General features: G+C 55.1%; 1 protein-coding gene across 1 annotated transcript; it reads right to left on the reverse strand.

Annotated features, from left to right (window-relative positions):
* Window positions 1-257: 257 nt before the first annotated feature.
* LOC144948144 (large ribosomal subunit protein P2-like) lies at window positions 258-6,195 on the reverse strand. The gene is made up of 5 exons (XM_078877572.1): window positions 6,132-6,195; window positions 3,495-3,618; window positions 3,077-3,125; window positions 1,501-1,590; window positions 258-405 (listed from the first exon to the last, which is right to left on the reverse strand). The coding sequence occupies exons 2-5, from the start codon at window positions 3,615-3,617 to the stop codon at window positions 329-331; spliced, it is 339 nt and encodes a 112-aa protein (XP_078733698.1). The 5' UTR covers window position 3,618; window positions 6,132-6,195; the 3' UTR covers window positions 258-328.
* Window positions 6,196-11,673: the final 5,478 nt, after the last annotated feature.

An 11,673-nucleotide genomic window follows, 5' to 3' on the forward strand; every position in this document is an offset into this window, starting at 1 on the left:
ACACACACACGCCGTGTGTACGTACACACTAGATTTGAAGCTTTCGTGACTGCAAGGATTCATACTCTTAGTTCTTTCGGTAAAGTCACGTAGGTAAAAAATGAAATTAAAATTAATTAAAAAAACAATAAAATCACGTTTCGGAGGCAACACCTGAAGACGGAAGCTTGTGTTGCCTCCGAAACGTCGTGATTTTATTGTTTTTATTTTGTATTAATTTCACACACGGCCAGAGAGATGTGCGCGCACACGAGGGGTATGAGACTGGAGAGTTTATTGTTTTGGTGAGGGGGGCGGGGGGGGGTGGTGAGGAGGTGGTGAGGGGGTCTCAGTCGAAGAGGCCGAAGCCCATGTCGTCGTCCTCCTCCTCCTCCGAATCCTTCGCCTCCTCCTTCTTCTTCTCCGCTGTAGCGACGCACGCACACAGACACGCACACGTCAATACACAGACACACACAGAGACACGCACAGAGACACGCGTATAGAGACACGCACAGAGACACGCACACAGAGACACGCACAGAGACACGCGCAGAGACACACGCACGTCAATACACACACGCAGAGACACACCCAGAGACAAGCACGTCAATACACAGAGACACACGCAGAGACACACACTCGCAGACACACCCACACAGAGACTCCCACTCACAGAAACCCATACTTACATAGACCCACACTCAGAGACCCATGCTAAAACTAAACTATGTTTATTTTACCAGGTAAGGCCCCACTGAGATGTGTAGCTCTTTTGCAGAAGCCACTTGGCCATCACAAATGATGACAGCAGCTCCGCCGAGCGGCTGATATCATCATCATCGTCACGTGGACATTTAAAGCAGCGGCCAAATGCTCTGAACGAGTGGCGACGTTGATTCTAAATGTGGAGGGTAAAACCCAGAGGACCCGGAGACAAATCCACCAAGGGGAGAGAGAGAGACGCAAATATGCAGCAGGTGTCAGGGTCAGGATCGAACCCACGACCTCCTGTGTACCCGGCGAGGTAGTCAACATCTCATAGCCACTATGGCACCCACATGGTAAAGTACATAAACAGACACACACACACACAGAGATGGAGGCGGAGTGATGGTGTCGTGGAGATGGTGTTGTGGTGATGTTGTGGTGATGGGGATGAGTGAAGGTGATGGTGGTGGCGATGATGGTGGTGATGGCGGTGGTGATGCCATCGCCAGCAGCTGGTGCTGCAGTGAGTGATGGTGGGGATTGACGGTAATGAGTGATGGGGTGAATGAGGCGTGGTGGTGGTGGCGACGGCAGTGGTGACGGCGGTGGTGATGGTGGTGATGGTGATGACGGTGGTGATGACGGTGGTGATGACGGTGGTGACGACGGTGGCGACGGTGTTGGTGATGGTGGTGATGGTGGTGGTGATGGTGGTGGTGATGATGGTGGTGGTGATGGTGACAGTGGTGACGGTGGTGACGATGGTGACGGTAGTGACGGTGGTGATGGTGGTGATGGTGATGTCCTCACCAGCAGCTGGTGCTGCAACGGAGGCAGCGGCTGGAGCGGCAGAGGAGGAGACGGCGCCACCTGACGGCACGCAGGCCAACTTGCCTACACCTACAACAACAAAGTCAACAACAACACCGTCAACAACAAAGTCAACAACAACACCGTCAACAACAACAGTCAACAACACCGTCAACAACAACAGTCAACAACACCGTCAACAACAACAGTCAACCCGGCACGCAGGCTAGCTTGCCTACACCTACAACAGTCAACAACACCAGTCAACGACAACAACAGTCAACAACATAGTCAACAACAACAGTCAACCCGGCACACAGGCCAACTTGCCTACACCTACAACAACACAGTCAACAACATCAGTCAACAACAACAGTCAACAACAACAGTCAACCCAGCACACAGGCCAACTTGCCTACACCTACAACAACAACAGTCAACCCAGCACACAGGCCAGCTTGCCTACACCTAGTGACAACAGTCAACAACAACAAGTCGCAGTCAACAGTCAACAACAACACTGTCAACACCAGTCAACAACAATCAACACGGCACGCACGCCAACTTTCCTACACCTATTGACAACAAGTCAACAACACAGGCCAGCTTACCTACAGCTACATCATCATCACCATCATGCATGCCAGCTTGCCTAACTCTACATCAACAACATCACGACCATCAACACCATGAGTAGGTGAGTGAATGAGTGTCTTTGTCCGTGTATCTTTGTCTCTGTGTCAGTCTCTATGTCAGTCTCTGTGTCAGTGTGTGTGTCAGTGTGTGTGTCAGTGTGTGTGTCAGTGCGTGTGTCAGTGCGTGTGTCAGTGCGTGTGTCAGTGCGTGTGTCAGTGCGTGTGTCAGTGCGTGTGTCAGTGCGTGTGTCAGTGCGTGTGTCAGTGCGTGTGTCAGTGCGTGTGTCAGTGCGTGTGTCAGTGCGTGTGTCAGTGCGTGTGTCAGTGCGTGTGTCAGTGCGTGTGTCAGTGCGTGTGTCAGTGCGTGTGTCAGTGCGTGTGTCAGTGCGTGTGTCAGTGCGTGTGTCAGTGCGTGTGTCAGTGTGTGTTATCGTGTGTGTGTCTCTGGGGAGCGGTAGTGTAGCGGTTAGCACGCTGCGCTATGAACCTGTCAACCCGGGTTCGATTCCCGCTCACGGCCAACACCAGTGACGATTATCTGAACCGGTCCTGAGCCTCTCTTAGGTCGACTCAGCCTGAAATGAGTACCTGGTGCGGTGTGTAAACATCGCCGCTAGGGAGACAAAGGCGGTCGGGCGTGGTGCTGGCCACCCACCCCCTCGTGTACCGTTCCGGCCTTCATAGGTGCTCGCTAACAGCACTTGCCCCTACAGGCTGTTAAGCCTTTACGGGGGATCTTTATCTTTTGTGTCTCTGCGTGTGTCTCTGCGTTTGTCTCTGCGTGTGTCTCTGCGTGTGTCTCTGCGCGTGTGTGTCTGCGCGTGTGTGTCTGCGCGTGTGTGTCTGCGCCTGTGTGTCTGCGCCTGTGTGTCTGCGCGTGTGTGTCTGCGCGTGTGTGTGTTTCAGTGTGTATGTGTGTCTGTGTGCAGGGAGGCTGCTACCTGCAGCGATCACCTCCTCCAGGTTCTTCCCTTTGAGCTCCCCGACGACCTGCGGGAAGGGGGGGGAAACATCACCCAAACGTCACCTTCACACTCCACCACTCACTCACCCGATCACAAGCCTACTCGCTCACCCACCGACCCGCTCACCCACCTACAAACCCACTTGCTCACCCATCCACCGAGTTGCTCACCCACACACTCACCCACTTACTCACCCTCCCACTCACCCAATGACTAACCCACCCAATAACTTACCCACACTCACCCAATGACTGACCTACTCACCCACCCACCCACTCAACCACTGAACCACTCGCTCACCCACAAACTCAACCCCCTCCAACCCCATTATCATTAACGAGGCTTTCTGGCCAGCCGGAGGATTCCAAGCCACCCTGGCGGGCATCATCATCACCTTGCCCAGTTTGTCGCCTTCGGCTTCGATGCCCACGCTGGCCAAAATGGCCTTGAGCTCCTTCTCCGTGGGGTTGGCATTGCCACCCAGGACGGCCAGCAGGTACGCAGAGACGTAACGCATCCTGGTGGGCACAGAGATGGGGGGGGGGAGGGTTAATACAGCAATGGTAGAGACCCAGATTCATCACAGACTCCTCAGACAGACCTATAGATTCATCATACAGAGACCCACATACTCAGAGACCCAGACTCATCACACAGAGACCCACAGACGCACCACACAGAGACACACAGACTCACCACACAGATATCCATAGACAATTCACACAGAGACCCACAGACTCACCACACAGACACACTCGCCACACAGACCCACAGATTCACCACACAGACACCCACAGACTCACCACACAGACACCCACAGACTCACCACACAGACACAGACTCATCACACAGACCCACAGACTCGCCACACAGACACCCACAGACTCACCACACAGACACCCACAGACTCACCACACAGACACAGACTCATCACACAGACCCACAGACTCGCCACACAGACCCACAGACTCACCACACAGACTCGTCACACAGACCCACCACACAGACCCACACACACCCACACACTCACCACACAAGAGACCCACAGACTCACCACACAGACTCATCACACAGACCCACAGACTCGCCACACAGACTCACCACACAGACACAGACTCGTCACACAGACCCACCACACAGACTCACCACACAGACCCACACACACCCACACACAAGAGACCCACAGACTCACCACACAGACCCACAGACTCACCACACAAACACCCACAGACTCACCACACAGAGACCCATAGACTCACCACACAGAGACCCACAGACTCATCACACAGAGACCCACAGACTCACCACACAGAGGCCACATACTCACCACAGAGACCCACATACATGTATATTCCCCAATAATAATCATGTTGATATGAATAACTGCAGCCTCTAACAGGCTGCTGGGGGCAAGTGCCATTCGTAGCCAGTAGCAGCGCCTCTGAAGGCCGACATAGGCCCACTGAGACTCAAGAGCCAAAAACCCACAAACTCAGAGACCTTGAACCTCTGAGACTCAGAGACATATGCCCACTGAAACTCAGACAGCCATCAACTCACTGAGACTCATAGAGGCATAGTAGACCCTCTGAGACTCAAGGAGACATAGGCCTACTGAGACTCATAGAGGCATAGGCCCACAGAGGCTCAGAGAGCCATCAACTCACTAAGACTCAGAGAGGCATAGGCCCCCTGAGACTCAAAGAGAGCCATCAACTCACTGAGGCTTATAGAGGCATAGGCCCACTGAGACTCATAGCCATCAACTCACTGAGACTCAAGAGAGGCATAGTAAACCCACAAACTCCAGCCACACATAGAACCATATAGACCCACAGAGGCCCATACTCATCGAGAGCCAAACTAAAGTATTTATATTTCACCAGGTTCAGGACCCCACTGCGCTCAACCAAGCGGCTGATCGTGCCGAACGCTCTAAACGCGTGGGTTGATGTTAAATCTAAAAATGTGGAGGGAAAAAAATCGGAAGACGCGGAGACAAAATCCACAGTGACCACCACGGGGATAGAGGCAGAATCCAAATATACAACAGCAGGCGTCAGTCGGGATCGAAGCCACGACCTCCTGTATACCAGGCGAGGGAGTTAACATCTCCTAGCCATCAAGACTATACAACAGGCATCGTCAGGGTCGGGATTGAACCACGACCTCCTGTATACCAGGCGAGGTAGCTAACATCTCCTAGATATCAAGACTATACAGCAGCAGGCAACGTCAGGGTCGGGATCGAAGCCACGACCTCCTGTATACCAGGTGAGGTAGCTAACATTTAACCATCAAGACTATACAACAGCAGGCATCGTCAGGGTCGGGATTGAACCACGACCTCCTGTATACCAGGCGAGGTAGCCAACATCTCCTAACCATCAGGACTATACAGCAGCAGGCAACGTCAGGGTCGGGATCGAAGCCACGATCTCCTTGATTACCGGGCGAGGCAGCTAACATCTCCTAGCCATCAAGACTATACAACAGCAGGTATCGTCAGGGTCGGGATTGAACCACGACCTCCTGTATACCGGGCGAGGTAGCTAACATCTCCTAGCTATCAAGACTATACAACAGCAGGCATCGTCAGAGTCGGGATTGAACCAAGCTCTCCTTGATTACCGGGCGAGGCAGCTAACATCTCAACTCACTCGCTCACACCGGCCTCTTGCAAACAACGAGGCAAGCGTCCCATTGTAATGGAGTTAAAAGTTTCAATGCAATAAACAAAATTCGCGTTTCATAAAAAAAAAAATCCCCCCGATTCCCACGTGGCCCGGATGCTGCGGGCCTAGTCGCCACGTCGCGCGGAGCCTACGGCCTTGCCTGGAACTCTGCCGGGAGACCGGCGTCGGTGTTGGGGGCAGGGGGGGGGTTAGTGTGGGGGGGGGGGGTCTCTCTCGCCTCACGCGACCGAAGTGGGGAGAATCCTCTCGTCAATAGCGAGGAGAGTGCGGGGAGCGAACGAGGAGAGAACGAAGGGAGAACGAGGAGAGAGCGAAGGGAAGGAAAGGGGCCTCACTTGACAAGCAGCTTCGCCTCGTGGTGGTCCTGGCAGAGAGAGAGGAGAGAGAAAGGCCCGGGGGGCGGAGTCTGTATATATTAGTTGGCGCGAGGACCAATCAGAGCGCGAGGTGGGCGGGGATTAATGGTGACGCGTTAGCGCGCGGCCAATCGGAGGGCGAGGTGGGCGGGGATTGATGGTGACGCGTTAGCGGCTGCCGTGGACCAATCAGAGCGTGGGGAAGGCGGAGTTCTGGATATATTATCTTGGCGCGGACCAATCAGAGCACGCGGAGGGCGGGGTTCAAAATAATTAATCGGGCAATGACCAATCAGAGCGCGCGGAGGGCGGGGCTTTGCATAAATTAGCGTGGCAAGGACCAATCAGAGCGCGAGGGAGGGCAGAGATCTGGATATATTATCTTGGCGCAGACCAATCAGAATGCGCAGAGGGCGGGATTAGGACAAATTATCTGGCGATGACCAATCAGAGGGCGAGGGAGGGCGGAATATGCAAATATGTGCTGGAGGGTGGGCATCTGCATATATTAGCGGCGAGTGGACCAATGGGAGTGCACGAAAGTCGGAGATGTGGATATATTAGCGGTGCGCGAACCAATCAGAGCGGACGTTGGTAGATGTGGGCCTGCAGGCGGTCGGTATCGAGAATGCGTTCGCACGGACTCTGCGATTAATTGTCTCTTTCAAGCTTTTAATTTCATTTCAAGTCAAGTTTCATTTATTAGGTGTAGCCCTGTGAGCCATTCGGCTCTTGAATCGGGTGCAACCGCAACAAACAAAAAAACTAAAAAATGAACAATAAAACATCTTAAAGTGAATATGTGTCTGAGTGCAAACAGAAAATCCAAGAAAAGACAGCAAAATATTGCAGAAAAAGCACCGTACACCAACACTGTGTGCAAAAATCCCAGTGGGATGCAAGTCAAACAACAACCACAAGACAACTTAGATTAAGGCATGTCCAACTCCGCACCATAACAAACATGGCTAAACCAATACACTTTCCGAAATCACCAAAATAAAGCCATGAAAGCAATGAAACAGTGATCATAGGAACTGTGACGGAATTTTCACAATAATGGCATAAACAACATGTACTACCAAAACCCTGCAGCCATAGCTGGCTGCATGAGTCACTCCACAACAGCAGGAGCATCAGTCGGAGTATTATAATTTTTCAATGCACCTTTAAGATCACCGACACTGCGATTTAATGTCTCTTTCAAGCTTTTAATATGTCCTAGATTTGAAGCTTCCGTGACTGCAAGGATTCATATTCTTAGGTTTTTTCGCTAAAGTCACATAGGTAAAAAATTAAAATTAATAAAAGTAAAATACAAAATAAAATAATATGTCGTGCATTGCCAGACGTAGAATATAACCAATGCTGTTCGTATGGTCGTAGATCAATTACGTCTGAAATCACCGAGCTTGTTTGATGCCGCCACCACGAAGCCGTTCAGCAGGCGCCCCATCCCCGACTTCGCCACCACCAAGCAACGGAGCCAACCCCTCGTCCCCCTCACCTCACCTCACATGAACACACCTGCACGCATTTCCCCCCCCCCCCCATAGAGCTGGAAGGGAAGGTCACCTGATCGACCGGTTTTTATCCGAGAAACCCTTATCGGGATAAACTCTCACGGTTTCCGGCGATCAGGGAATTGGACGGCCTCCCCCGACGTTATGTTGCACCGCGGCGCTGCGACCTGCCTTAAGATGGCATGGCCGCGGCGAGGGGCATTCGGCCAACGCGGTTGAAGCGCATCCCCCACACACACCACCCACGTGTCGACGGGGCAAGCAGGGGAGGGACGGGACAGCATGAGTAGCGGGACCGCAGGGGCTCTTGCGCATAGTCACGGATGGTTGGGATAATTATGCTTGAGCGCGCAGGCACGATTGTTAGGGAGGGAAAGGGATTAATTAAAATGTATGCCGCGCAACGCCGCACATTGATTAGCATATCACAGGCGTCCGGAACCGCGGTGCGCATGCTAGAGGACGCGAGCCCATTGTTAAGGAAAAGCTGAGGGCCACCGTCCGGCGCGGAGCCGCATCCCTTTGATGTAGGGAGGATAAAAAAGGGGGGCAAAGGAGAGATCGGGCTCTCTTCTCTCCAGCGCCAGGCGACAGGACGCTCTCCAGTCCAGCGACCCGAACGTCCGTGAGACGCATCGAGGCACGCTGCGAGTACGGGATCAACGAACCGCCGTGGGCATCTAACAGGGAGTAAGAAGGTGAAGTAGGATAATAGCCGATAGATAAGGAATAGGTACAGGTTTAGTGGAATAGGCCAGCCTCGTCGACTCACTGATTCAACATTAGTTACCAGGTAGCGAATAATAAATCATTATAAGCGAAGCGTGGCCTCGCGTGATCTTGTCGAGCAGTGGGAACGTGTGGGTGCGCGTGTGTACACAGTGGTTCGCCACGTGAGTGAGCGCTGCGTAGAGCGGCGCACGAGTGGGTGTCGCGTGTGTGCAGGTGTGTGCGCTCGTAGTTTGGGGGAAGGGGTCGGTGCGTCCGCAGGCCCCCGCTCCGTCTGTCGCCGCCGGGACTCGCGCAGTGTGAGGGCAGCGTCGTTCGCCCTCCGACCCCTGACCCCCGTTTAATAGCGCGTGATCCGTGGAGAGACAACGCAGCGTCTGCAGGTGAACGAGGGCGTGCGGCGAGCTATGCCTCTCACACGAGCTCGCGGAGGGACGGACCAGGGAGGGGAGCCGTCGGGCGATGAGCCCAGCGACGGCAGCAGCTGCTCGCAGAGCAGCGAGGGGTCGGCGCACGGCAGAGCCCCTGCCATAGGCACGGAGCAGGGAGGGACTTCGGGGACCAGCGGCCCCAACAACTTGGTGTCAGAAGTCGTACGAACCCTCACATCTTCACGGGAAGGTGGCGTGCTACTCCACGCAAAGGTAAGGCATGTGTTCACCGGCCAGGGGACCCCTACATGGAAAGCGTTTTCCCGTAATATCATAGGGGCTAAAGAGCTTAATGGCTGGTCGGACGCGCAGGTGTTGCGACATCTTAAGTTAAACTTAGATGGGCGGGCAGCCGACTTTGTAGAGGCACTACCCGAAAGCGCGCAAACCCAACTAGAAGAACTAATGCGTAGATTAGACCTGCGTTTCGGCACGCGCAACGCGATACGGGCGAAGACGGCCTTAGAGGCACGCCGACGCCAAACTGGCGAGGACTTCCGAGACTACGCTGAGGACGTGCGATCACTAACCCGGATCGCCCGTCCAGAGTTCTCGAAGGAGGTCATTGACGCGCTAGCTGCAGACAAGCTACTCAGGTACCTAGCTCGCACCGCGTGGTGGCAGCCCAAAAAGAGTAGCGCAGGCCTCCCTTTCGATACCCTAGTCGAGCAAGCGCTGGAGTGTGAGGAGCTCTCCAGCGAACGCGCGCAGCTCCGAGGGTCGGGACAGGAGTACACCGTGGCGAGCCTGATCCTTGACGAGGAGGAGGATGAGGATGAGCCCGCCAGCCCCATAGGGAGACGGGCAAGAGAGGCCCAGAGACCCCGCGAGACAACCCCGGGTTGGGTAGCTGGGTTACAGACCGGCATGGGAGATATTGCTGGCCGAGTAGACCGAATGGACGGTAAGGTAACCCACGTAGGTGAGAGGGTAACCCAGGTACGCGAGGAAGCGAATAAAAATATGAAGACCCTCCAGTCTGAGATGGGGGAACTACGCTCGACCGTAGGGGGGCTGGCCGGGAGGGTAGCCCAATTAGAGTCCGATGTGGGACAACTGCGTACTGGGGGAGGGAGAGGGAGTGGACAGGGGACCCGCTACGGAGCCGCCCCCCCCTCCCCGGGCATGTTATATGTGCGACCGCCGAGGGCATCTAGTGAGAGACTGTTCTGAAATCACCCGAGCTAGGCAGACGCGGGGGTTAAAACTCCAACGCCCCCTAGAAAGCAGACCAATTAGGGGTGCAATCGACGCGGTCCCGATACAAATAGACGATAATGAGAATAATGGCGAGCGAGTGATCTCCACACAGGTTCCAGCAACAACGCCCACGGAAACGGTGACTCCTGGCGACTGGCTACGGGAGCTGGTGGCGGGGATCACGGGGGCCACGTCGCTGGTGGAAGGGGAGGTAAACGGAGTGCGTACCCGAATCCTGCTGGACACAGGGGCGGTGGCCTCGCTCGTGAGCGCAGCGCATTGCAGCGCGATCGGGGTCGACGTGCGTCACCTGCAGGCACCGGACCACGCGCTGCACACGGCGAGCGGAGCCGGAATGGGGCTGCTGGGGAGAGCCACCGTAGAGGTCCGCATAGGCAGCCAGGTGTGCACCCAGGAGTTCTACGTGTCGAGTGCGTTGTGTCACGAGTGTATCGCAAGTACCGACCTCTTAGAACAGCTGGGACTCAACGTGCAACCCCGCCAGCGATGCGCCATCATGGAGAGCAACGGCGAGTGGATACCGTTCCTGGGACGAGAACCAACGCGCCCCCGCGTCGCACCTGTGGCCGCTATCCTGGCGACGGCAGTCACCATCGGGCCGCTCACCGAGATGCTGGTGCCGGTGGCAACATCCCCCACCGACCCCGCGCTCCGACCATCAGGAGAGGTAATGCTAACTCCTCACCCGGAGTTGGCAAAACGGTATGGGGTCGTGGGATCCGCCACGTTGGTAAACGCAGATGGGGACCGATTGTTTATGCGGATGTTTAACCCCCACAGTACCCCAGCGATACTGCGACGGCGCACCCCGATAGCCACCGTACACCCCCTGCACGCACGCCACTCTAAGGACTCGGTGTTCGCACTCTGGGCTGAGGACCCCGGTCGTCCTGAGGGTGACCAGGACCTGGCCTGGCGAGTCGGCCCGACTCCCCGAGCCGAGGTCATTCCCCTGCTCGACGCGTTACATGTACCATGGGCGGATTTACCTAAGGCAGAGGCCGATCGGCTGCGCGAGTTACTGCGGGAGTATGCCGACGTATTCAGTAAACACGATTCGGACGTGGGTCGGACCGATCTTGTTAAGCACCAAATTGACACCGGTGCAGCCCGACCCATCAAACTCCCTGCGTACCGAGTGGGCGCACCCGAACGCGCCCAAATCAAAGAGGCAGTTGGGGACATGCTTCGCGATAACATAATTCAGCCCTTGGCGAGCCCCTGGTCAGCCCCAGTGGTACTAGTAACGAAAAAGGATGGGTCAACCCGGTTCTGCGTCGATTACCGTAAACTAAATGCAGTCACGCTCGGCGATGCCTTCCCCATACCCGCGCGATATTTTTCCACCCTCGATCTCGCGTCCGGGTACTGGCAGGTGGAGATGGCGGAGGAGGATCGGCCGAAAACCGCATTCACCACCCCGATGGGGCTATTCGAGTTTCGAGTACTCCCGTTCGGACTCACCAATGCGCCCGCGACGTTCCAGCGGCTGATGGAGTTGGTGATGCGGGGCTTGCAATGGGAACAGTGCCTGAATTACTTGGACGATGTGATAGTGTTCAGTAGATCTTTGTCTGAGCATTGGTCCAGGCTACGAGAGGTGTTCCAGCGACTGCG

The sequence above is a fragment of the Lampetra fluviatilis genome, chromosome 48 (genome assembly GCF_964198595.1).
Source record: "Lampetra fluviatilis chromosome 48, kcLamFluv1.1, whole genome shotgun sequence".
Taxonomy (NCBI): Eukaryota; Metazoa; Chordata; class Hyperoartia; order Petromyzontiformes; family Petromyzontidae; genus Lampetra; species Lampetra fluviatilis.

Coding starts and splice junctions, on each gene's coding strand:
- LOC144948144 (XM_078877572.1), bottom strand. CDS start 3,617: ATGCGTTACGTCTCTGCGTACCTGCTGGCCGTCCTGGGTGGCAATGCC. Junction 1,591..3,076: donor GGAGGAGGTGATCGCTGCAG/GTAGCAGCCTCC, acceptor TTGTTGTTGTAG/GTGTAGGCAAGTTGGCCTGC. Junction 406..1,500: donor CGTTGCAGCACCAGCTGCTG/GTGAGGACATCA, acceptor GCGTCGCTACAG/CGGAGAAGAAGAAGGAGGAG.